At 48.3% G+C, this 26900-nt stretch overlaps 1 protein-coding gene across 2 annotated transcripts; it reads left to right on the forward strand.

The window, feature by feature from the left end:
- LOC147605203 (pentatricopeptide repeat-containing protein At1g07590, mitochondrial-like) lies at positions 1–26900 on the forward strand. Of its 2 annotated transcripts, none has more exons than XM_086794418.1 (3): positions 1–371; positions 499–1627; positions 25302–26900. In XM_086794418.1, exons 1-3 carry the CDS (start codon positions 337–339, stop codon positions 26538–26540), a joined length of 2403 nt encoding a protein of 800 aa, XP_086650544.1. In that variant the 5' UTR covers positions 1–336; the 3' UTR covers positions 26541–26900. The 2 variants fall into 2 exon arrangements, with proteins under 2 accessions (XP_086650544.1, XP_086650545.1); XM_086794419.1 differs by having other exon boundaries at positions 28–371; positions 496–1627.

A 26900-nucleotide genomic window follows, 5' to 3' on the forward strand; every position in this document is an offset into this window, starting at 1 on the left:
AGGGTAGGCCTTCAAATTTCAGCCATGCTTGAGGAGGATGTGAGTGGAGTGCCTCATAATAGCAACACCTGTGAGTTTCGATCAAAACATTCCCGGACATCATTCACATTGCAAAATGGCAACACTGCTCAATGTGACAGGACCGTTTTGACAACTAGCCTGCAGCAAGCGCGAGGGTATAAAAACCCTTTAAAAAAGTTTCTCCTTCAGTACAATATTCTCCCACTCAAAAAAAAAAGAGGCACTCGAAGGATGGCTCGAATGTGCAGGGAGGAAAAGGGATAGCACGGGATTCTTGATCAACTTTGTAGAGCTGCGCAAACTTCCGAGGCTAGCATGTGGAGGGCTTGGAAACTCAAAGGCCTCAAACGGTAGGTAAAATTATCATTTTGCTGTGTGTGTGTGTGTGTGTGTGTGTGGGGAGAGAGAGAGAGAGAGAGAGAGAGAGAGAGAGAGAGAGAGAGAGAGAGAGAGAGCTTACTTTGCCCTTTGTAGCAGACCATTTGAAAAGGGAAAGAGTTTCAACCTTGCAAGTCAAACAAGAGACCACACATATAAGGTTACCAGATATCCTTGGTTAAAGACAATACACCTGAACAATGTAAGGGATCATCTCTATTACACTACTGGATTGCAAGGCAGTAGCCAAACATGGAGGCTAGGTTCCTCGAATTTGGTATTTATTAGACATTTTACATTCCACAGTGTCAACGATGAGGATGCTCTGTCAGATGGTAACATGGATGATTCCATTACTGATGAAGATGTGCCTATGACATCTGATGAAGATGGTAACATGGACGATTCCATTACCGATGAACATGCGCCTATGACATCTGGAAGAGCTCTTACAACTCGCTGTCATAGATGTGTTGACAGCAGGGATAATGAGTCGTCAATTGGTAACATGGATGAGGGCTTGACTGATGAAGATATGCCCATGGAATCTAGACGAGCACTTGCAACTGGCCATCACAGACGTGTTAAGACCGAGGACCATGAGTCCAATGATAACATGGATGAGGACTTCACTGATGAAAATGTGTCTAGCGTGCCTAGACAAGGCCTTGCAACTCAACATCGTGGAGGTGTTAATGGCAGGGATGATGAGTCAGATGGTAGTATGAATCAAGACTTGACTGATGAAGATGTTTCTGGAGCTCTTTTATTTTCAGATATTCAAGGAGTTATGCAGGCCGTGTATAATGAAGAGTTGGATGAGAATTTGCCGGGTGAACACGTGGCTGTGAAGAAGCAACAAACTAGGGATTGCTCCCCTTCTGATGATGACCATGGAGTTGGGGAGACCAAGGATAATGCAGAAGAATTGCATACTCCCAAGGGAGGTGATTTCTATGAAGAAATCAGAATTAGTGATGATGCAGGTGAGCCTCTCATGCCTCAAAGCTTGCTAGATTTGGCAGTGGAGGATATTGTGCATGAAGGAAGCAAGCAGGGTCAGTTTCTTTGGCAGAGATTTAAGAAAGCGGCAGCCAGGAGGCATCTGTTTACTTGCGAGGCTGTAATTAATTCTTGGCTTGCTGAAGGCAATATAGCTTCCAGGCCCGCTATACTCTACACCATCATAGTCTTTCGGAGTTGGAAGAAAAACAAGCGAGCATTGGAGGTTTGTTTTTATGCCTTAAGTGAAAAGTGATCATTCAAAATGCTTTTGTTTTTTATAAGCAATGCTTCAGCACTTACACTTTATTTGATACTTGTTGGTAGATACTAGTGCCTTTTGGACACATTCATGTCTCTTTTAATAATGGTTGGAAGTTTGATGGATCGGTAGAACAAATGCACAGTCAAGCTTTACATGGCAAAGTTGTATATGTTTGGTCGACATAGCATTGACAATTGGTATGAAAATTGAGAGGAGGCCAAGTTGTTTGGAATGGGAATAAAGGGGTTCTATTTATAGACTTCAAAAAATAGGCATACCTTGTTAGTTTATGCTAGTTGCATTCATTCTTTTTTTTTTTTTTGTAAAGCTTCATGTCATTAATTACAGGTGGGAAACCTCAAAATGAGGAAAACCCACCAAAAAGACCATATAGAAGGGAGACTACTAGAGTGTTCACTATGTTCAGTGTGAACATAGTTAAACATCTAAAAACAATCTGTAAAAAGAGCATACAGAGATGAGTCAATCTCATGAAGAGAGAGACAGTCATATAAAGATTGCTGAAGAGAGGAACGGAAGAATGAGTAAGCATCCAAATAAGGCCCAGCAAAAACTATCCTGTTGCGAGACTGCCAGGTAGTCCATAAAGCCCAGTAGCGAACCCAATCAAAGAAGACTTTATAGGATCTAAGGGTGAAGGGAGAAGACCGAAGATCCAAAAGTATTTCCCAAAGGGTGCCTGTCGGAAGCGGGCTCTCAAACGTGCAGCAATCCGATCCAATAAAGTCCTGGTCAGAGGACAACTCCACAAAAGATGAAAGACTGTCTCTTGAGAAGCACCACAACTATGACAAGTTGAAGGTGCCAAAAGTCGCCTAGCCAAGAAAAGGCCGACTGGCAAGACTCCAATCAAGCATCTCCATAAAAAAAGTCTACTTTTCAAAGGAAGACTGCATTTCCAAAGAGAATGAAGCCGCTGTTTCCACCAACCCTGACTTTTATGAAGATGCCAAATCTGATTTGCATGTTCTTGAACCCAAGAGGCAGGCAACAAGAGATGATATATCGAACGAACCGAAAGTTTAGCCATTGATAAAGGGCCTCGTGCAGGTTGTTCTCTTCTAAGGCTCCAATCAGCCAAACGATCAGAACGATCCAAATCTGCAATTGGTTCAAAAGGAGCAAGAAGCTCTCGAATAAGCTGCCAGATTGATCTATAATGCATCCCCAGACCAAATTTTCTGGCAGCAACCACAAAAGAAAGCACATGGCCACCAGCATCCAAAACATCATCAATAAGATAAACTCCTTTCTTTGAAAGGAAATATGCCTTCCTAGGCTCTCGTAGAGCCAAGGGTACATCAAAAGCCTTTGACCAATGAATACTCTCAAGGCGAAGCGAAGAAGATTGCGCATTAAGCCTGGGATTCCAAAAAAGATATTGCGTAACCTGTTTCTAGGCAAAAATTAACTTAGATGAAAGAGGGCAGCCGATAATTTTTCCATCGAAATGGCTGAAAATTGCATCCCAATACGTAACAGTCCACTTTCCAAAAGCAGGTGAAGACATAAACATACACATATGACCCAACATAATAGCCCATGGCTGTCGCTGATGTACAAATTCCAACAGCAAAGTGGATTTACGAGCAAGCACATGAAAATGAATATTCAATATGTTCAAGCCACCATGTATCTTTGGAGAACACATCTTTGGCATTGACAAAAGACGAAGACCCTTTTTACGATGTTGAGTTTTCCACACAATTGCCATTGCCAGAGACATAAACCGATCTATATCAGCTTTTCTCCACATAATCAAAGGAAGAAAGAACTGTATGTAAGCCATTACAATAGCCTGCACTATCCTGAGACGTACATGAAGAGGCCAAGTGGAAAGCTGCCAATAATCAATTTTGCGATTCAATTTTAGCATAACCCATTGAATCATTTGCGAAGATGACAGCTGCCAACCCAAAGGGTAACCCAAATGACGAACGATATGTCCACCAGGAGGTATTCCACCGGGCCACAATACATGATGCCATTGCTGTACGTTAAGCGCAAGCAAGGTAGACTTATGGAAATTCACTTTCAAACCAGCAGCCAGACCAAAAAGTTCCAAAGCCTCCATTAATCTCTGAAGATCTTGTTGCGTATTCTTGGGCATAAAAAAAGAATCATCAGCATAAGCCTGAGCCAGGAACGTATGCCCAGCAGGACGCTGTAAGCCATGCAATTCATCAGTAGCTTGCAAAAAATCCAAGTAGCAAAGAAAAGGATGTGTGGCAATAGCAAACAACAAGGAACTAAGCGGACAACCCTGGCGAACTGAACGTCCCAATTTCCATGAATCCGATAGAGAAGAGCTCAAAATCAAAGAAGCATCACTGTCATTATAGAGCCAATACACAATATTTTGCCACTTCGCACCGAAACCAAGATAACTCATAGTCATAGCTATATAGTCCCAATGCACAGAATCAAAAGCTTTCTCGATATCAACCTGCAAAATGAGTACATCCTGCTTAGTGTATTTGGCATATTCAATGGCAATATAAGCATTGGCTAAATTATCATTGATTTGCCTCCGAGGCACAAAACCATATTGCGCAGGATGCAAACCATCATGTAAAAATCCTTTAATACGATTTGCCAACATCTTAGTCAGAAGCTTATAGATGACAGGCATAAGAGTAATGGGCTTCCAATCAGAAAAAGCTTCACAAAGATCCCGTTTAGGGAAAAGCTTGACCAATCCTTCTTTCCAAGAAGATGGTAGTACATCATTTGCCCAAGCTTCATTGATCATATACAGCAATGATTGTTCCAGCTGAGGCCAAAAAGCATGGAAAAATTCCACTGTCAATCCATCCCATCCGGGAGATTTCCATCGACCCATTGAACGTAAAGCATCTTTAAGTTCAATGTCAGTGAACGGAGATTCTAATTCCAATGCATCCTGTGGAGAAATAATGGGCCGAACATGATGCAATAAAGCATAACGAGCATTAAGTATGTCAGATGAAGTAGTTGGCGGTTTAGCAAAAAGAGCTGCAAAATGCTGACTAGCAATATATGAGAGCTTCGACAAAGAATGAGTCCATTGACCATCAGATTTTTTCACCCTTCTGATGCATTCCTTTTGTCTTGAAGCATGTAGATTTTTGAAAAAATCTTTGGAAGAGCAACCCTTATCTATGATAGCTCGATGTCGCGAACGTGTCAACCATTTTTGCAATTTTCTCTGATCATTTAGCATGAGGAAATGCTTAGCCTGCATTAAAGATTCTTGTTCATTAGTATTTAAAACCCTATACTGAGCAAGATCAGCCATAGATTGACATGTTTCTTTAGCCTGCAAGATCCGATCCCGCAAGTCGGCCATGTAATAACGACCATAATCACAGATCACAGCCTGCATGCACTGAACAAATTGAAACCAAGCAATGTCAATGTCTCATGCATTTGAAGGGGCAAAGGCTCAATGGCTTGCAAAACCATTTCCTTGAAATCAGCATGCACAAGATAACTGTTGTTTAAGAGCAACAGCCTATGTTTCTGAAGAATAGAGACATCTTGTGGCATGTCGAAATAAAGGCCTAACCATAAAGGAGAATGATCAGAGAGTAACATGGAACGATCAATCCATAGTTTGCAAACAAAATCATTGTATTGGTCAGCATGTAACAAGTACCAGCGATCCAGACGTGTCTAGATATGTGGAAAAGCATTGTGGTTAAAAGTAAATCCTTGCAGACGAGGGAATACATGCTGCCATAGGTCCAAAATATTGCAGGAAGAGAGCAAATCATTCCATGTTCTGCGTTCAGCTCCAAGCATATGAGTTCTTCCAGTGGAATTAAATTCAGGAGATGGAGCATTATTAAAATCTCCACAAAGGAATGCATTATGGAGCCAGGGATAAGCCAACATTTGTGACCATATATTTGCCCTGTCAGCTGAGCTTTGTGGTGCATAAACTGCTGCAAATTCATAAATTTGTCCATACAATAAACATTGAATGACCATCCATCTGCTAGCAGAATCATTGTATGCCAACATTGGTTGCAGATCATGCTTAACAAGCATAAAAACTCCCGAGTAATGCTGAGTGCCCGCATAAAATATATCATAACCAGCAAAGTGACCTGATTGACCCACTAAGGTATGCTGATTGTGTTCTTGCACACACACCAGATGAGGTTGCATTTTATGTACATAGTGCCAAAACAACCTAAATTTACTTGGATCACAAAGTCCTCTAATATTGTACGAAAGACATTTTATTGGAGCATCAAACATTAAATCTGTACAAAGGTATATACAGTGAACAGCCAGCAAAATCAATGCTGCATAACAACAACTGAATCAGGGAGAGAGCCCTCGCCCTGAATCAAGAGAGACTCATGCATATTCGTATCAACACACATATCCAAAGCATTTACATCGGCATCCATACTTGAGGAAGCACCTCGAACTACATCCGACCATATTCTAGAAAGCATAGTTGATGAAGTGGAAGACTGTGCAATAGTGGCAGATGCAGTCCAATTATGTGAAGGAACGGGAGCACGACGAACCATAGTAGCTTTTTTCGGAGTTTTCCATTCAGCCGAAGATATTTTATCTTTTCCTTTATCCTTAGGTTGATTAGGCACTGCCAAAGAAGAAACAACTTGTGGAATAACTTTAGCTTTTCCTTTCTCTTTCTCCTTTTGAGTATTTCGAGTGACTTGATTTGTTGGTATTTCCTTAATTTGAGTTGGCTGCTCATTCGTTGAAATGGGAGGTACAACAGATAACGGCGGAGGATGCAGCAGAGAAGGACATTCAGAAGCCATATGCCCAAACTTATGACAAGTGAAACAAGCACCTGCAAAGACTCCCCAATTTAATTCGAAATAACGTGCACCCATGCCACGCACATTTTCTACTTCAACAGCAATTGCAGGTGGTAATCTCCCCTTCTTCCTTCTCAGTATTCTTGATGGCTACCATTTCCACTTTCAATGCACTCACCTCCTCCTTGAGTGCCGTGTTCTCTTGTTCGAGGTTCGTGACGCGTGCTTCGAGAGCCATGATGTGCCGGTGTAGTTTGTTCTCCACCTCATTGAGGTTGGAATCAGATGTCTTCTTGTTCTCCTTGATTAGTGCCTTCATTGCCGTCTCGAGGGCCTCGAGTTTCTCTTGGGGACTCAGGGCCATTCCTCCGGATCACTCTGCAGTCCTTCCCACAGGCAGGGAGGAGAGAGAGAGAGAGAGAGAGAGAGAGCTATGTTGCTGCCTTGGGGGCCTGAGCAAGGGTGGGTGGCTGGCCGGATGGGGAAGCGGGCGCAGCGAACAGTGAGAGAGAGACGGCGCTGAAATGCCTGGGCAGAACCGAACAGTAGCGAGTGGACAGAAGCGAACAGTAGCGAAGCGTGGGTGAAGCGAACAGTGAGAGAGAGACGGCGCTGAAATGCCTGGGCAGAAGCGAACAGTAGCGAAGGACAGTAGCGAAGCGTGGGTGAAGCGAAGCGCAGCGAACAGTGAGAGAGAGAGAGAGAGAGAGAGAGAGAGAGAGAGAGAGACGGCGCTGAAATGCCTGGGCAGAAGCGAACAGTAGCGAGTGGGCAGAAGCAAACAGTAGCGAAGCGTGGGTGAAGCAAAGCGCAGCGAACAGTGAGAGAGAGAGAGACGGCGCTGAAATGTCTGGGCAGAAGCGAACAGTAGCGAGTGGGCAGAAGCGAACAGTAGGGAGAGAGAGAGAGAGAGAGAGGGGGCGGCGGAAGCGAACAGAGGGAGAGAGGGCGGCGAGCAGGGGCGAACAGCGAACAGGGAGAGGGCAACGGAAGCGAACAGAGAGAGGGCGGCGAGCAGGGGAGAACAGAGGGAGGCAGAGTGACGGGCCAGCCCAGGCAGGAGAGAGGGGGCGGCGAGCAGGGGCGAACAACGAAGAGAGAGAGAGAGAGAGAAAGCTGTATTAACGTCTACTAGAGGCCGAACTCGACCTATGAGACAAATCAATGTACAACTGTCAATGTCTTTTGGATGTCCAAAAAAAAAGGACAAAATGAACATGAAATAAATTGTGAAAGTACTGAGCTAGTGGGGGGGTGTGATAGATGGAGCACTACTGCTAGAGGCTCAGTATGCAACCTATATGTGCAGGGTATACAAGAATGCAATGCAGATCTGTCTAGCTCCAACTAGTACCATAATGGGGGTGTAATATATGATACTTAGGCGATGGCGAGGCAAAAATACCTCGGAGCATGATCTCCGGGTGTGAGTGTAAGTGAGCTAGCCGCTCTTGGATATGGTGCTGATGTCGAGCCCGTATCTCTGTGATCTCCCTCTGATGTAGTCTGGGAGTCTGGTAGCCTGGTGCTCCCGGTCTCCGTCTGGCTCGGAGGTCCGCAGCGCGCTGGTGTGTAGAGAGAGAGAGAGAGAGAGAGAGAGAGAGAGAGAGAGATGAAATGAAATGTTATATTAACGTCTTCAAAAGGCCAAAGTGACCTATGAGACCAAAGTTACAACCATGTGACATCTGATACACTGTCTGGAAAAGAAAAGAAAGAACTGAAGGTAAGTATCTAGCCCTACAATACATCAGTAGGGAGCATCCGGAAGCAGCAACTAGGGAGAGTGGGAAGCTAATGCTACTAGTCAAAATGGGGTACATGAGTACATGGATACATGAATGCATGAATATGGGGGAGTACAAAAGTGACAGTGAATACAACAGTATATGGCTGGAGTGGTAATCATCCTAGGAGCTCTAGCATGGGTCTCTGTCGGATGGCTTGGATATGTCACCAATTGGCCAACCATTTGGTCCATCTCCAGATTTGTGTTTTGTTCACTTGAGGCTAGGCCGGTGACTCATGTGAAGGGGCCAGTATTTTGCATAACATGGACGGGAGCCAGATTGGTGCCACCCGTGTGTTAGCAGGATGGTGTCGTATGGACGGGAGCCAGACTGGTGCCACCGGTGTATGACCTAGACTGTGTTCTATCCATGGGATTGTCACGCCATGGAAGAGCCAGTGTTTGTGCCGTGTCTTGCCTATGGGACCGTCACTCCATAGGGAGGCTCATGCCTGGATGTGTGTCTTACCTATGGGATTGTCACTCCATAGGAAGACCGGGATTTATTCTTTCTGTCGTGCCAACATTGTGCCCGACAGGAATGTCTAGTACTTGTTCCATGAACGGGAGATATGTCCATGATACTGTTGGCACATGCATTCATGTTTGCATGTCTGGAACTATTTTCGCGTGTCTTGTATTCTTGTGTTTGCCTGCCTGACGTGCCACTTACTGAGCGGGGACGCCTCGTGAAGTTTGCTCTGTCTTCTGACGAGTTTTGTTGCGTGTGAACAAGTGGTAAGTGTATTTCATTTGTTTATTTTATAGCATTATTTCTAACCTTTGTTTTTTTTAATAAGGTTGCAGGTTCACACTCATTAATGAGTGGGCGGCCTCCTCAATATTTTATAGTGCCCTTTTGTAGGGTGGGCACCCATTATGGGCACCCACACATGGGCTATGGTGGGGAGAGAAGCCCTCCCCTAATCGTGAGTGTGGGGGTGGGTGCATGGCCACCTACCCACCCCCCCTTGGGAGCCTTTGAACTGGCCGCCCACATGCAAAGGGTGGGTCGGCCAGCTGTACGAGGGGCCCCCACCATCGCTTGGCGCCTCTCTCACTCTTGCTCTCTACCCCACAAGCGGGCTGCAACAGGCGACACTCTCCCCCTTTCCATCACTTGGCGACTAGGCGGGCAGCAGCTGCAGGCAACTCCCTCTCTTGCTGGCTGGCGGCAGCAACCAGGCGGTTCTCTCTCTTGTTGGCTATTGGGCAGCAACAGCAGCCAGTTCAGGGCTTTCTCCCATGCATGCACAGCCGGTCAACAGCAGTCTGCAGCAGCCCATCTCTCCATCAAGCGTGAGCTCCAGTCGGGTGTGTGTGGCAGCCCGATTCAGACCCAAAACAGTCCCATATTCAGATCTCTCAATACTTGATGCTGCAGCGTGGGAATAGTTCCACGAACTCACACATATTGGCCAGCTTATACTCTGTTGATACCAAAGGTTTTTGCAAAGCTTATTGAAAGGGATTCAAGCAAAGGTCCTTGGTGTAAATCTTTCGAGGGATATTCACTGCTGCTAACACCCATTCGGTGCCGGGTAGTCCAAGCTTTTGGAGAACCACGGTCCGTGGGTGCCGAGATCAGGAGAGCCAGTCGTTCGTACAGGAGTGCCTGTTTGTGTGTGGTCCTGGAACACTAGTGGAGCGCTCTCTGCGGATTCCAGTGAAGGCACGGGACTGTAGAGACTAGACTTCTTCAAGTGGTTCTCTCTACTTCGAACGTCTACTTCAAAACTATTGTTGGTAACTGTATTCATTTCAGTTGTACATGGACATCATCTGGTTCATTGAACCCATGGAACATTGTACCCCTTAAATACTCCCAATAATATATTATATATATTGAGGGGGGGGGGGGGATCGGCCCGTTCCGGCCCCAGTGCTGGTGTCCATTGATCTTTATTTCATTTCAGTTTTTTTTCAGTTGTTATTGAGGTGTCCATTCATATTGTGATATTTAAGTTGTGCTATTACGCGTGTGGGTGTCCAACGGAGTCTACTCCCTCTTGACGGGATCGGTTTTAATATCTGCCATAGTGAGATGCTTGGTCGGACGAGCCCAATGCCTCACAATGATGCTCTGAATCCTCCGGTGTAGGCACCGTCTCCGATGTGAGGATCCGCGAACCCTCGGGCGTGTGGATCTGCCCAACTGGATAGCTCTCTCAACTAGAGTCCCACGGGGTGCCTGCTACTGGGCTGTCGGTTGTGTCCTCCCGGGTAGTCCCTCTAAAGAAGTCAGTAATCTGTCTTTGTGTGGACTCCCTGCCAGTCGGCCGTCTGCTCCTGATAATGAACTCTTTGAGCCTGCGGATCTTCAGGAGATAAAAACCCAAGCATCTCTGATCACAATAGTCCATGACTCTAGCCAGTGGTCCAAATCCCTCTTTGAAAAGGCAATGGTAGCACCCTCGAATCTCATATTGGGTCCCGAATAGCTTCTGTAGGGTCCCACCACGAATGGTGTATTTGCTTTATCAGAATGATGCAAATCTGTAAAAATCTTCTGATTCTTGACCTTTCACCTTCTCGTAGGGTCCCACCACGAATGGTGTATTTGCTTTATTAGAATGATGCAAATCTGTAAAAATCTTCTGATTCTTGACCTTCACCTTCACCTCGAGTTGGACACAATATTGGGTCCCGAATAGCTTCTGTGGGTTCCCACCACGAATGGTGTATTTGCTGATGCAAATCTCTAAAAATCTTCTGATTCTTGACCTTTCACCTTCACCTTGGCTGAAGAGTTCCCCTTGGCTGTCTTGGCCCTTGGAAGACTGCAACCCTTAGTGAATGCTAAGATGCTGAAATGACTTCCTGGCCTTGCTATTTATAGCACCTAATGATGCTGGTCGATTGGCATAAAACAGGGTCGGCCTGTTTATATTCTCCACGACCTGAATCTGGCCTTTATTAAGATGCGCTTTTCACACCTAATGCTGGCTGCCCATGATCTGGCTGGTTGGCTGGATGGCTGACAAGCTGCCAGGCCCCCAAAGACCAGGCCGACCACGACCTAGCCTCTCCTTGGGCTGGTGGCCACTGGCCATGGGCCTCATGGGCCCTAAGACCTACCCCATGCCCATTCAAGGGATACAACCCCTTCCTGGGGTACCCCAAAAGGCTGCCTCCTCCTCCCACTTGCATCTACATGCTTGAAGACCCGGATGCCTGATATCTGGCTACAAGCCGAACACCCGTAACACTTGACATCATTCGAGAGGGTGACTCACAATACGGACTAGCACTGCTTCAGGTGTAGGACAATGCACACTTGACTAAGACCATGTACGAGACTTGTACACGTGACATTGGACGCTTCGAGTGGAACCTTTGTTGACTCGTCCCGGATTGGGGCTCACATGGGACCAGTTTCCACTCTAGGTCCTACACCAGCTTTATAGATATGTCCGCGTGGCATCTAAGTTCGGGATGCAGGTGACAGAAAAACAGAGCTAAGTCCTAGGCTAGTTACAATTGCTAAGCTAATCCTTGGCTCAAAGCAATGAAATCTAAGCGTCTTGAGCTCCAATTTCATGCAAATTACCAAAAAACCAGGATTTTGCTCTACAATAGATGGATAGAATGCCCTAATGCAAAATAAACTTCAAATAAAAAACAAACACACAAACAAACACATCCAATGCTCCAAAACCGTATGTTTTTCAGAGTACAACCTCCTAATCAACATCGGGCAATATTGGATGATTCCAATAGCTTGGAATGGATGGGAAAACAGAGCTAGGTCCCAGGCTAGTCCCCGGTAGTGGTGTGAAATATGTAAGTCAAGAGCTTACCTTAGTGTTGCCGAAGCATGTGTCATTGGGTCTTGCCTTCGAGCCACAAATGTAACTTCCCAATGTGGGTATGCTAACTTGTTTTTCGCATCCTCACTCTATTGTCACACCGGAATGCTCCTTACCAAAGGAGTGAGGGGAGAGTGTTCAATGTGTAGATAGAGGCAAGAAGAGATGGTCCTTCGCGATGGTTCTCTCTCACAAAAGGCAGGAGAAGAGCTAATGCAAGATGAAAATCTACAATCAAAACCTATCTAGCATGCATGTATCAAGCAAGCAAGATTCCATAGCATGTAAGTAAGCAAGAAGAGGGAAGAAGGAGAGCTCAGAAGAAAACTATTGCAAGAAAATGATTGCGTATTGTTTATTGCAAAAATGACTTATTTACAAATGAATAGTTTTCACACTAGTTGGCCAAACTTAAAAATGGTCCATCCTCTATTACTAGTCTTAAGCAACTATGTACACTAGGTGTGTAGACTTTCCCTACTTGACATTAAGCGTAGGGTAAGGCTGTTTTATACGTTCCAATGCCGTCTTACAAGAGATAGGTGTCCGTTTGCACGAGTAAGATGACAAATCATCTTATGGTAGGTCGTGCGGGCGAAACCATGTTAACCTAGTGAGTGCTTAACAATAATTGAGCTTGTTTCTCACTAGGCATGGAGGAAGAACTTGGCAAATCGGTTGAAAATTTGCTCGGTGAAGCCTTCGCCCTCACCCTGCTCGAGCTGCCACCTGCTCGCACCCCCCCTCCCCGCCCTCGTGATTTAGCCTCTCCCCGCGTGCTCGCACCCCCCCCCCCTCCGCGCCCGTGTGTGCCTCACGCCCTCCGCCCTCCCTCTTCTCGCCCGTCGCCCCCTGCCCGCCTGTTTCATTCGCGCCCCCCGCTCCCCTCCTTCCTCCGCGTCCCCCCCCTGCCTACCCCCGCCCTCCCCCCCTTGCGCGCTTTCCCCGCCCCCCCTTTCGTTCCCCGCTGCCCCCCTCTTCTCCGCCTTTGCTCTTCGTTCCCCACTCCCCCCCCCTTTGCGCGCTTTCCCCGCCCCCCCTTTTGTTCCTCGCTGCCCCCCCCCCCCTTTCGTTCCCCCGCCCTCCCCCCCCCTTGCGCGCTTCCCTTTTTTTTTTCCCCACCCCCCTCTGTCTTCCGCCCCTTCCCCTCTGTTTTCTCCGCCTATCCCTCTCCTCCCCTCCTCGCTCCGTTTTCTCGTGCAGCTTGGCTCTTGTAGTACCCCCCGTTTATCGCTTTGCCCTCGACTCAGCTTCAGACTCTGATGGAGGCTCCTCCCGCCCCACCTCAGAGGGACTCTTCTGCAGCCTCCTCGCCCGCCCCTGAGGATACTCCCATCAGGCTTTCTCTTTCGCCAGAAGAGGAAGCGAGCCTCGCCGCAGAGGTGGAACGCCTCCAGGCACATTCCACCATCTGCCGTATAGTTGGCACCCGCCCCAGCAGAGGGGAGATCCGGGATCTACTCCAGGCCCGCCTTCTTGGAGATGTGGGCAAGATCCTGGACGTTCAGTTACTAGGCCGTGGACACTACCAGATTGAGTTCGAGACAGCCTAGAGCGTGGCCCAGGTCCTAGCCATGAGTTTCCTTGACATCAGGGGCGCTCGGGCCTTCTTCAGACCTTGGCAGCATGGTTTCGACCCAGCAGCGGCCGAGCAGGGAGAGCGCCTATTTCATGTTACAGTTTGCTTTCTTGGACTTTGCCGCGAGTACCTTCCGCTCCTTTCTAGGATAGGATCATTGGTGGGCTCGGTGCTTGAGACTGGCCCCATAGCAGCTTCAGTGGTGGCTAGAGCAGCTGGCCTGCCTTCGGTCAGAGTTTTGGTTCCTGATATCTCCTCCCTTTTGAATGTCATTCAGTTACCTAGGATAGGGGGGGGGGGGATGGATCGATCAGAGAGTGGAGTTTTCGGGGCTCCCGAACCAGTGTTTTATATGCAAGCAGGTCGGCCACCTGGCCAAGGCCTGCCCTCGCAGGAGACCCCAACCTTCACCGCAGTAGCAGACCCCCGATGGCCCGCCAACAGATGCAGCTCGGCAGGCAGCCTCCGGGACACCTGCTCAGCCCACAGAGACCTCGGATTGGCAGCCTGGACCGGGGCGCCGTAGAGGGAGACAGCCACAACAGCATGCCCAGAGACCGACGCAGCAGCAGTCACAGCCTCAGCATCACTGGGTTCCAGTGAGTAATAGCTTTGCTCCCCTCCAGGAGAAGTCCCCAGCGCAAGCTGAGGATCAGGAGATGCCAGCACCCCCCCCCCTTCGCCCTCACCTCCCCCTCCCCCGTCCCCCCCTCCCGCCTCGCTTCCACCTTCGCCTCCTCCCGTTCCCGCTCCCGCTTTTTCCGTGGCTCCTTCTCCACCCCCTTCTCCCCCCCCTCCTCCCCCTCCGCTCACCTCAGCTCCCCGGGAGGCACTGGTGCTCACCTGCAGTCCAGCGGGCACTGAGCACCGACCTTGCCCGAGCACCGCAAAGGAGACCTACCATGCCGATTCTTGCTTCACGGATATCCTCTATCCGCAGTCGGCTGAGTAGTCTCGACACTAGACAGCACTCGGAGGCTTTCGACTACTCCTTCACACGCCTCTTTGGAGCGGAGGGCCCCCATGAGCCAGCACCCATCAGAGTTCATGTGGTGATACCTCCGGCCCGAGGGGAGGAGGCACTTGATTCAGCGGTGGCCTTCTCCTTCCCTCTTTGCGGTACTAGCGACCGGGAGTGGACTCTAGATCTCGCTCTTAGTGTGTTGAAGACTCAGGCAGTTGAGTTTTCTCACCATGTGAGCGATTTGGAGATGACAGATGTGATAGGCCGACTCTGGGAGTTGGCACATTTCTTTGATACCGGGAGTGCGGATGCCTCCGGGATTCGACATTTGGTGGTTTGCATAGTGGCAGACCTAGCACGAGACCCTGGCTATGTATGCAGACATGAGGTTTCTCTCTCCGAGTGGGAGGCAGTCGCTATGGGACACAGCCACTGGCGCCTGGTCCGAGACTCTTGCAGCACATCGGGTGGGCAGATTCGTAGCCACTCGGATGGGGATTACTCTCCATCCAAGCCGCTTGCGAAGGCCCGCCGTATGGCTGAGACAGCTTCCACCTCAGCAGGTCATCCATGAGGATCATCTCATGGAATGTACAGGGCCTTGGCGGCGCACACTATGTACGTTATCGTGGTTGCTTGAGGCAGGAGCTTCAGAGATGCCTGGTTGGGGGCAGTATTGATATTCTGATGATGCAGGAGCACCATTTGAGTGAGAGCAGGATTCGGAGATATGGGTCGGTGATGACTGGTAGATGGGACACATTTTGGTCTGCAGGCTTTGGCCCCTTAGGTGGGCAGGGAGGAGTATGTATGGTCATTGCGGATGTATGGCGGCAGGCCATTGTGGATTGCGGGGTCATTGTGCTTGGTAGAGCACAGTATGTTATTCTTTGGATGCACGATGAGCACTTTGGTGTGCTCAATGTCTATGCGCCCAACCATGCTAGTGCCAGAGCAGAGTTCTAGACCCTTGTTACAGATGCATTGCCCAAGGCCGCACATTGGTGTGTTGGGGGAGACTTCAACATGCTTGAGGACCCGGCCGATAGGGTGGGAGGCAGTCATGTTACAGTGCACGGCACAGAGCTTGCAGCTTGGGAGCGATTTTGTATGACACTGCAGATCACTGATGCATGGCAGCATGAGGCTTTCTCTCGCTCTCAGGACAGTCTTAGTTTTTCTCGGTTAGATCGCCGGCAGGGAGGGACTAATCTATCATGGATTGATCGCTTCTATGTGGGCGACAGGTTCGGGGAGCGTGGTGGCTCCGTTGGCATTCTCGTTGGCACCTCTTTTTCAGACCATGCGCCAGTTATTTTGACACTGGAGGAGAGGACACGGGAGACCAGCTTGCAGTTGAGGATCCCAGAGAGGATACTTACATATCCTAGTCTTTCTGAGGACATTGAGAGGATATGGCATGATAGCGAGAGCTTTGACCTGGATGCAGCAGGCCAATGAGCCCAGGGACTTATCGAGCTCAGCTCTTTTTTGCACACTACAGCCTAGACACGGCTGGGAGAGACTCGAGAGCGGGAACATCGCTTGAGACGTAGCCTTGCTTCGCTTCAGCATCTTCAGGAGCAGCTGCCTACATGTGAGTGGGTGGCGTCCCAGCTGAGCCAGGCACGCCAGGAGGTTAGAGAGGCAGAGGAGCAGAGACATGAGTTCTACTATCATCGCCAGGCCTCTTAGTGGACGCAGCTTGGTGATAGAGTGACTGGGGAGCTTTTTGAGATCACCGGACCCCGCCATGCTCGAGCAGGAGCAGGACGGATTGTTGGCCACTGAGCTCGGGGAGATTAGAGCCATTGCCACTGAGTTCTATAGAGACCTGCTTTCAGCGGAGCCAGCCACGGAGGCACGTGATGCTTGCAGACAGACTGTGTGGGCCCATGTGCAGAGGAGGGTCACGGATCGTATGCGCACAGTTTTGGGTGAGCCCCTTTCAGAGGATGAGCTTGTTGAGGCTTTGAGAGTCCTTCCGCGTCATAGTTGCCCTGGGGAGGACGGATTGACGCCTGCCTTCTTTATGCGCTATTGGGACCTTTTGGGGCCAGGCCTCCGCAGGGGCTTTCAGTATGTTTTGGACACTGGGGTGATGCCACAGAGCTTTTCAGAGGGCTTGATCTCTCTTATCCCCAAGGGGGAGGGAGTGTCAGATGATATTCGGCATTGGAGGCCTATTACGATCCTCAATACTGTCTACAAGGTCCTAGCAAAGGCCTTGAGTTTGAGGATCCAGCCCTTCCTTGGGAGTTGATTCATGCTACCCAGACAGGATTCGTCAAGGAGCGCAGCATCCTTGACAACATTTTCACCTTTTGGGAGGCGACGGCCCGAGCTAGATTTCTCGGTGAGGACTTGGTCGTGATGCTTCTCGATTTTGAGAAGGCATACGATAGAGTCGATTGGGGCTTCCTAGAGGGCACGATGCTTCGCCTGGGTTTTGAGCCAGACTGGATTCGAGGAGTGGCGGCTCTATACTCCACAGCTCGTAGCCAGGTGTTGATGGCAGGAGGACGGGGGCCGAGTTTTGAGTTGACCAAATCAGTCTGTCAGGGATGCCCTCTTGCCCCGTTCCTTTTTCTCTTCTTTGCAGAGGCTATGAGCGTGTTTCTGACTGCAGAGGAGGTTGGTTTGAGAGGACTCCAGTTTCCAGTCCGGGGTGAGGACCTGCTCGATTCTGAGTTTGCTGATGACACAGGATTGTTTCTGCATGGCCAGGAGGCCAATCTGCAGAGGGCAGAGCAGTCGCTACAGGTTTTTGGTGTGGCTTCGGGAGCATTGATCAATTGGCGCAAGACAGTGGCTTTTTGGATCAGTAGCGCTCCCGCTCCGTCATAGAGCCCAGACTTGGGTTTTAGATGGATTCCTCCTGGCACAGCAGTGCGGTATGTGGGATGCCAGATTGGACTTGATTTGTCACCTGAGCAACAGATCGCCCCGCTTCTTCTGAGCATTCGGAAGAAGCTTTTATATTGGAGTACAGCTCGGCTATCCTTGGCTGGGAGGGTGGTGGTGACAAATCAGGTGCTTTTAGCGACTATGTGGTACATCACGTCTTGCTGGATCTTCTCGAGCTCTTGCATCAACCAGGTACAGAGGCTGATCAGGAACTTTCTTTGGTCTGGGCGGGATGGTCAGCCGGCCCGGGCTAAGGTTGCTTGGGCAGTTATCACTCTTCCGCTGGCCCAGGGGGGCTTGGGCATTATAGATCCAACTGATCAGAGTAGAGCCTTGTTGGGGAAGGCTGCAGGCGTTGAGCCTTGGAAGGAGCTTCTTTTTCAGCGGCTGTAGGCTAGAGCTCCCCCAACAGGGGGCACTTGGGCACCAGAGATACGGTGGATCTTCATAGAGATGAGGAGGACAGGCCTCAGTAGAGGATGGGAGGACAGATTTGCCTTGAGCATCCTGCGAGCTTGGGAGTTGCTGAGACCGGGGCTTTCTCAGAGACCTCCCACTTGTGATGAGGAGCGGGCCAGACAGCCGCTCATCTGGAGCCCTGCGATACGCACAGAGCATGGTCATATGCTGGGTTCCCGGCCTCGTCTAGCCTGGGGACCATTGGCGGTAGGCCCAGCACGCAGTTTTGGAGATTGGCAGGCCTTTTGCAGCCTCCCGGAGGAGATCCAGGCGGAGAGGCTGAGTCACTTCAGAGGGGGGCTGATTATGAGGGATGACATTCAGGAGGCACTCACTGAGGAGTGGTTCACGCCTTTCGAGCCAGCGGCCCCATGGTGGATGGGAGCCTTTACACAGATGGAGATCCTGATTGCTGTCAGAGCTTGCACTGAGGATGGTAGATGCCTCTACTATGAGATATAGGATGAGGGCAGACTTCAGAGAGTGGAGGCGGAGTCGCCTTTGGTTGTAGAGTGCATCTTTCAGAGGATACGGGTAGTGGCCGCCGCTTCTCGGAAGTGGCATATTGATCCAGACCCTGCAGATGTGGACTCTGATTGGCGCATATGGGCATATGTTGCGTGCCCCTTGGCCCGGGCTCCAGTGGGACCCTGGCGAGTACGAGTGGCATGATCCTTATGCGTCCCCTGAGGCCACAGAGATCACCTTTTTCTAGTACACTGTTCGGTTGGAGAGGCATATTTTGACTGCGAGGAGGATGGTCTCTCCAGCTGCATCGGAGCATTGGAGGCTACAGGGACTCGCTGGTTGCCCACAGGGGCTCTGCAGTTGGCACCTGGCTTGTCTACAGTGGCCTTCCGTCGGCCTGTGTCAGATGCGGCCACCCATTGGAGACACAACAACATTGCCTATGGGACTGTCCACAGGCGCAGCAGATTTGGCTGAGGATTCTGCGCATTTTGGCCCCCCTCTCTCCAGAGGGCATGTGTACGTGGGGAGCCGCTGCTTGGTCAACTTCGTCAGGGCTTGCTCTGGGATACGAATCGGAGCAGGACAGTGAGGCCATCGGATTCATTCGGGGCCAGCCTTGCCTTGTTCCTTCACCGGATTTCTCGTCCGCCGGTTGGACACAGGAGAGGGATCTACGATGGGAGCTCCTCAGTAGCCTCACCATATGGTTCACCTGGAGAGCCCGTTGTTTCAGGGCCTTTGAGGGGAGATTGGAGCCACCAGCAGAGACTGTTCAGAGTATCTAGCAGGAGTTGATTCACACCCTGCGAGGATAGTATGACCGCATCCGGGGCGACTCGGATCGAGCGATCTTGCGGCGCCAGGCCTTTCACACCACTTGGTGCAACGGCCCCTTCTATAGTCTACACGCGGGTACCCCCCGATGGCACTACAGGCCACCTGTTTGGATTTTCCCCCCTCCTATTGTATGATATAGCCTCTCAGTTATTTGTACTTGTATTTGCACTTTTTTGCACCTACGGAGAGTCTCCCTAGCTGCCTTGATTGCATCTCTGCTCTGCCTTCTTATGAGCAAGAGAGGGGTTTTGTAGCCCAGTGGGCGTTTTTTATAACTAATGAAAGGATCTTTTCTCGGGGGGGAAAAAAAAAAGAACTTGGCAAATCGGTGGTTCCTTAACTTTGAGATGGTGAAAGCTAGCGGGAACCGTCCGAAGAATCTGGTGGAGAGGGACTCTGCAAAGGACACCGCCCCGATGACGCTCTCTTGCTAACTACGCGCAGGTGTGGAATGATGTCTGTTGGACTGGGATCAAAGCTCATCCAAGACATCTTTGCTTGCATCCAAAGGAGTGAAAATTCCTCTTCTGGAAAGTTTTGCCATTTTGTCCTTGAAATCGTCCAACCCTTGCTCCGAAGCAAGTGCCCTTGTAGATTCCAGATTTGGAATACTAGGTGCTTGAGGTGCCGACTCCATCTTGTCGAGACGAGTAGATATAGGTGTTAGAATTCATGCATCTTAGTGTATTTGGGTTGTACCATTTATTGGGCATTTTATGTATCTCTCTCCTATTTTATGAGTCGTGGGCAGTTGGCCTGTCCCTAGAGGCAGTCAGCCAGTTCACACATGAACTATATAAGGAGGCCTCCCATTTCTCACTTCCTCATCCAATCCCTTGCACAAGTTCAACATTCTCTTGCTGGCTAATTGCCATTGTAAAGCTTCAAGCTAATACAAAAGGTGATCTTGTCCACAAGCCATCTCTCTAGTTTTGGTTATGCTTCCGCTTGTGCATTCTCCAACATGGTATCACTTGCTTAGGTTCAGGCTGCTCCATCATACTGCAAATCTGGCCCGCCATCTCTTTTGCGCCTTGTGTTTTTTGCCATAGCTCCTTCTGGCTGCAGATCAGTCCCAAACAGTGGCTGCGTTTCCCTATTCTGCTGCGTTTTCTGGTCCAGCTAGCCCTCTTCTTGCTGCCGGCCAGTTTCTTGGCTGCGTTTTCTTCTAAAGAGGCAAGTTGTGAAGTTTCTTGGCTGTGTTTTTTTCTATAGAGGCAAGCATCGGAGTTTTGGCTGTGTTTTTTGCTCCGGCATCAATTGTTGGTGAGTTCTTTTTCATGTGGTGTTGCCAGACAAGTGGCACTACATCTCCTTCTTCCTCCATGATTCCCTACCCTTCTGGTAGGAGGTTCCCGGTGGTTTCTGGGACTGTTTTGCTGCTGTCCAGCCTCTTTCTCTCTCAGATTTGAGAGGGGGCTGATTGGTTCTAGAGCCTCGCTTCATTGGAGAGGTCTTGGAGAGCTGAGTTTTGTGTTTCTTGTTACTGTGGATATGGCTCCCCCCTATACGAACAAGGATGACAAGTTGAAAGGACCCGACTATGCCCATTGGAAGCTTCAAATGTGGATTTGGTTCATCCACAAGGGTTTGTGGGATATTGTTCAGGGCACTGAGAGGAAGCTCGAGCGTCCTCAGAACTCTAGGAGGTGAACTCAGGATCAAGAGGATGAATTTGTTGTGGAATCACAAGACTGGGACAAACGGGATTCGAAGGCGCATTCAGTGCTTGTGTGAACCATCACAGAGGTCTCGCTGGCCGTGCAAACTCACCAGTGCTCATCAGGTATGGTCTAAATTGGAGGATCTCTTTGCTCGAGATTCGTCGATGAGGGCAGTCACCTTACAAGGGCAGCTCTACGGTTTTTTATTCCCTGAAGGCAGTTCCATGTAGTCGTTTCTCATGAAGGCTAAGGCTATGCATGACGAGTTACTGGCTATGGGTGTTGCTTTGTCGTATGCTCAATTGGCTGCAGTTATCCTCACCAAGCTTTCCCCGGACTATGATGTGATTTCTCGATCTTTGCGGTGCCAGGTCACATCCACTCAATTGGATTTTGATGATCTTAGCTCCCTACTATTGGAGGAAGAGTTTGTTCTCGTCTCACAGGGTAAGTTGAAGGTGTCAGTCAACAGTTTTGACCAGGCACTTTTCTCAGCTCAGAAGAAAGGTCGGAGTCGCTACTTCTCTTGCGAGAAAAGAGGACATCTGTCCAAGGATTGTTTGTCTCCAAGAAGAAGGACAAGACCAAGGGCAAGGCTTCATCTCAGAGAAAGGGCAGAAAACGTGACACTTGATAGTGATAAAGATTCTAGTACCACTTCTAGGGCTCCCAAGGCGCTTCCGGCTCAGGAGGACCCAGATGGTGTACTTGTATAGTATACATCCAGTTTCCCCCCATGTGCTTCCAGCTAGAGCAGGCTTGTGGGCGGGAGAGGGGGTTGATTACAGCTCCACTTACTGGTGCATGGGGACCGTGATTCAGAGTTCCAAGCATCAGACATTTGGCAGGACATGGTTATCTTTTGTGTAGCAAAGATTATGAACTCGATCTGTTCATTGTTCAAGGCTTTTGGGACGTGATGTGTTTTCCTTCCACTGCTGTGGATTATGGACGCGGTGTGTCCAGCAGCTCATCATCTATTCTTGGAGTTCAGTGCACACTTGTGTGGGAATTCGTAGCCAAGCAAAGTTCCTTGTTGTTTGTGGTGGCATTTTTGTTTCGAGGAAACAGGTTGGCGGGTGCTCTCTCTGGGGTGATTCCAGTATTCGCGGTGCTGGAGGGTCCATGGTTGCATCTTCATCAGCTTATCTTCTTCATACTCTTGCACACACTGAGCTGCAGAGGGGGTGTTAGAATTTATGCATCTCAGTGTATTTGGGTTGTACCATTTATTTTGCATTTTATGTATTTCTCTCCTATTTTATGAGTCATGGGCAGTTGGCCAGTTCACACATGGACTATATAAGGAGGCCTCCCATTTCTCACTTTCTCATCCAAGTCCTTGCACAAGTTCAACATTCTCTTGCTGGCTGATTGCCATTGTAAAGCTTCAAGTTAATATAAAAGGTGATCTTGTCCACAAGCTCTCTCTACTCTCTCTCTATTTTTATTTATGCTTCCGCTTGTGCATTCTCCAACAATAGGCTCCATTTTAGCCGCCTGCGTGTCCATGGATGCCTTCATGGTTAGAAGCAAATTAGTGAGTTGTGAATCCATGACAAGTATAAGTGATCAAGGAGCGGGTGAGGGATTTCAGCCCTGCGCGATGAGTGGATTGATCTCAAGGCTAATCCTGAGGAGAGCAACCAGACAAAAACATATCAGAACCAGATAAGAGCAGATTTTGGAGCATGAGTTGCTAGATTTGGCAAGTGATGGACTGGTGATGGATGACGAACTCCTGTCGGCTGCAAGTACACGTGTCGGCTGTAAGGACAGCAGTCGGCTGCAGCCCGACCGACTTGGATTTGTTTGTCCAGAAGCTGGCCGGCTGCTGGTCGGCCAGTTCACTAGGTACTCCAAGGCCTATAAAAGGGAACAATTTCTCATCATTTTCTTCATTCAGTCCCGACTTGGGGCTGAGTCATAGAACTAGGATTAGACTAGGTTTTATACCTTTTCAAGGAGGTAGCCTATGGCTGCAAGACAGATGTACCTTTTTGTACCATATTATATACTGAATTTTCAGCTCTCTCTCTATCTTCTCTCTCTTCTTCTTGCGTTTTTGCATCAGCATGTTCCTGATGGTGTTTAGGGCTGAAAGAAGACTCCCAGAGCTTCCGCGTGTAACATTGGGGTATTAGAGCATCAAGCTCAGCAAGGCTAAACACTGATTCAGTCCCAGATGAAGGTGTATAGGTCCAAGGTACACGAAAGTGCACAAGTACGAGACCCAAGGCAAGGAACACAAGACAGGGAAGAACTCCCAAGAGGTTTGTTGGTGGTGTTGTTCCACAAAGCCCAAGGGGATGGCAGTCATGTGAGTCGGGTGCCACTTGGGGCACCTAGGAAAGGATTTCAAGCAACAGTTCCAAGGGAGGTTGATCCTCCAAGGGGTGGAGTGAGAGTGCCAAACTCATTTCTTAGGAAAGAAGACCAAAAAGTGTTCAGGGGCAGGGAAGGAATGGAATGGGGATTGGATGGAACAAGTGCATAGATCTTCGTCAGAGTTAAGAGTGGATTTGGAGACCGGGCTGGGTGTTTAGTGAAAAGGTTGCCATAGTAGGAAGGATGATAGAGGGACTCCAGGAATTGAAGGGGATGATGATAGTCATCCAAGAAACAGATTGGAATCCTATCATCAAGTTTAGTAGAGGGGGATGTCATGTGCAAGACATGCATTGGATTGATCTCAAGGCTAATCTTGAGGAGAGCAACCAGACAAAAACAGATCAGAACCAGATAAGAGCAGATTTTGGAGCATGAGTTGCTAGATTTGGCAAGTGATGGACTGGTGATGGATGAGAAACTCCTGTCGGCTGCAAGTACAGCAGTCGGTTGTAAGGATAGTTGTCGGCTGCAGCCCGCCGACTTGGATTTGTTTGTCTAGAAGCTGGCCGGCTGCTGGTCGGCCAGTTCACTAGGTCCTCCAAGGCCTATAAAAAGGCACAATTGCTTATCGTTTTCTTCATTCAGTCCTGACTTGGGGCTGAGTCATAGAACTAGGATTAGGCTAGGTTTTATACCTTTTCAAGGAGGCAGCAGACAGATGTACCTTTTTGTACCATATTATATACTGAATCCTCAGCTAGCTCTCTTTATCTTCTCTCTTCTTCTTGCGTTTTTACATCAGCATGTTCCGGATGGTGTTTAGGGCTGAAAGAAGACTCCCAGAGCTTCCGCGTGTTACATCAGCCTTGCGCGATGAGGTTAAGGGTTTGGTGCGACAGGGAAGCACAATATACCCCAAATAATAACCTAGGTGCAATGAAGAGAACTCAAATGTTCATTTTTCCCAAACCTGAACTTGTGGACGCTTAGAATCTAAGTGCTCTACCCTATCCAAGCAAGGTGCTAGAAAATATAAAGAAATTGCAAGTTCCCTAGGCTTTGATACCAACTGTAGAACACTTATGCCTGGGTGCTAGGGTTTTCCAGAGATAGAAAGAAGAGTGTGGACAACACACACAAGAGTCCTAAACTATTGCTTTGTATTAGGTACAAGAAAGAAGTAATACAATTGAAATTCAAGTACAAGATGTGGTTGAGAATGAAGACGTCAAATATGACCTACTTTACACTCTTTGCTAGCATTTCGCCTACAGAGAAACACTTTGTGAAGTCCAACACTAAGGAAAGGATATGAATATGACGATTTGGCTACCCACCACGTATATACATGCACCAATGCTCCTAGTTGGCCAATAGTACTGTTGTCGGCTACTTGTACCCGATTGCCACTTCATCAATGCAACGTCATCACCGCATCATCATTCCCATGTGTCCTTTGTGCTGTTCGACTCCCAACCAAATTCTGCATGCATACCCTTGGACATGGGGCTGGTCTGCTTTCTTTCCTGTTCAGTTCTGCTTTCTTTCCTGTTCAGTGCATGACTAGTCTGTTCTTTTGGACAAGCTATTGGTAGTGACCATGATGCAGAACCAGGTGTTCTACTTTTGCTATTACATGTGTTGTGGAAGCATGATCTTGATTAAATGCTTAGCAAGGTAGATTAACACTAATCCTACTTAACTTGAAAACACACAATAGACAAGATAGACCTAATCTCTTGTATATTGTTGAATGCTCATAACAACGGTTCTTGGATCTTTGATCCAATTCAGGCATACCCCTCTGATGCATACAAAAGGGTTCTTGCCCTGGCAACCCCTTCACTTGCAGGCTCATAGTATTGTAAGGACATTTCTTCAACTTCTTCTGCATGGGTGTTATAGTTAGGATCTAATTGGTTTAGGGTTTAGGTGTATACTTTATTGTGGCTCTGTTTCTTTGTATTAAACTGTCTTTTTAACACGAGTAATGTGCCTGTGTTACTCTTTTGGAAAGCAGGTTTCTGACTGGGTCATGACGGAAAAGCCTTTTGAGGTGACAGACATGGATTATGCCATTCGCATAGACTTGATCAGCAAGATTGATGGTGTAAAGAAAGCGTCAAAATACTACACAGATATTCCCAAGCAATTTCAAACTACCATGGTTTACAGTGTTCTACTCGCAGCATATGTTCAGCATAACATGGAAAAATGTGCCAAGAAACTTCTTTCAAGAGCAAGACAAGTGGGTCTGAGCCAGCAGGTGTTCTTGTACAACCAGTTGATGCTTTTCTACAAGGGGAGAGGAAAAATTAGTGATGTTGCTGATATACTGAAAGACATGGATGAGCATGGTGTAGATGCCAATTTGTACACATACAATATCATACTTGACCTGCGGGCAAGAAAAGGTGACGTTGCTGGGATGCGAAATGTGTGGAAATGGCTAGGGAAGGATAACAAAGTGAAGCCTGATGCTGCATCTTATGCTATACTTGCCAGGGGTTATATCAATGCTGGCTTACGTGGTAAGGCAGAGAGTGCAATCAAACAAGTAGAATCAATCCCTCACCGAAGGAAGCAGGTGGTGTATCGATGGCTTCTTAAACTGTATGCCCAACAAGGCAGAGCAGATGATCTTGAAAGAGTCTGGGACTTGCTCACGAGTATCTCGAAAACCTGTGTAGATGACTACTCCATCATGATTGAATCACTGGGAAAGGCAGGCGAAATTGAGAGGGCGGAAGAGATGTTCAAGGAAGTTGTGAATAAGTTGGGTATCAAACGCCTTCATCAATATAATGCACTCCTCTCCGTGTACTTAAGCCATGGGATGATCCAAAAAGCAGAGAATTTGGTGAAAAAAATGTTCGACTCTTTCAACCCTGGCTCTTCCACTTATCACCAGCTTATTGAGATGTATGCTAGGGTTGGCAATGAGCAGAAAGTCATGGAGACTTTTAGAAAGGCCCAAAAGGCCAGTAAAACTTTCTCCAGCCACAAGCTGTGGTATGCCTCCTATTTGACCATACTTGAGATGTTTGGGGAGAAGGGTGATGTGGAAAACGCAGAAATCATCATCAAAGATCTCAGGGCTGCAGGATATCCCTGTGGCTATAAAATGTACAGTGCTCTGCTGAAGGCCTATGTCAAGGCAAACATGACACCGTATGGGTTCATTGACAGAATGCGTGCTGATGGTGCCATTCCAAATTCACAAATCAGAAGAGAGTTGTACAGGGTCAAGGGTACTTGATGCTAGGTATATACGATCATGGACTGGAGTTTGATAGTTCCCTTTGTGCAGTGGAATCAAAATTGTAAGGACTAGTAATGGAAGGGCAATGTGAGCATCTACATCCTTTTCATTCTACTGCTAGTTTTGGGAACACAGAAAAACCTAACAAAGCAGTGGGCTTGAGACTTAAGTTGATTGGAAAATCTATGGTTGGCAGGCTACTGATGTTGTGATCACAGCTGTTCTAACTCTGCTCGTCTTTGTTCCACCACCCTGTCAGCACAATCATGTCTTTTTTTAAATGAGATTATATTGTATTGAGTGATAGATAGCGATCACAATTGGTGGATAAACCCGGCAGGGTTTATTCTTGTTAAA

The sequence above is a fragment of the Cibotium barometz genome, chromosome 60, assembly GCF_041138505.1.
Source record: "Cibotium barometz isolate CiBa-2024 chromosome 60, ASM4113850v1, whole genome shotgun sequence".
NCBI lineage: Eukaryota > Viridiplantae > Streptophyta > Polypodiopsida > Cyatheales > Cibotiaceae > Cibotium > Cibotium barometz.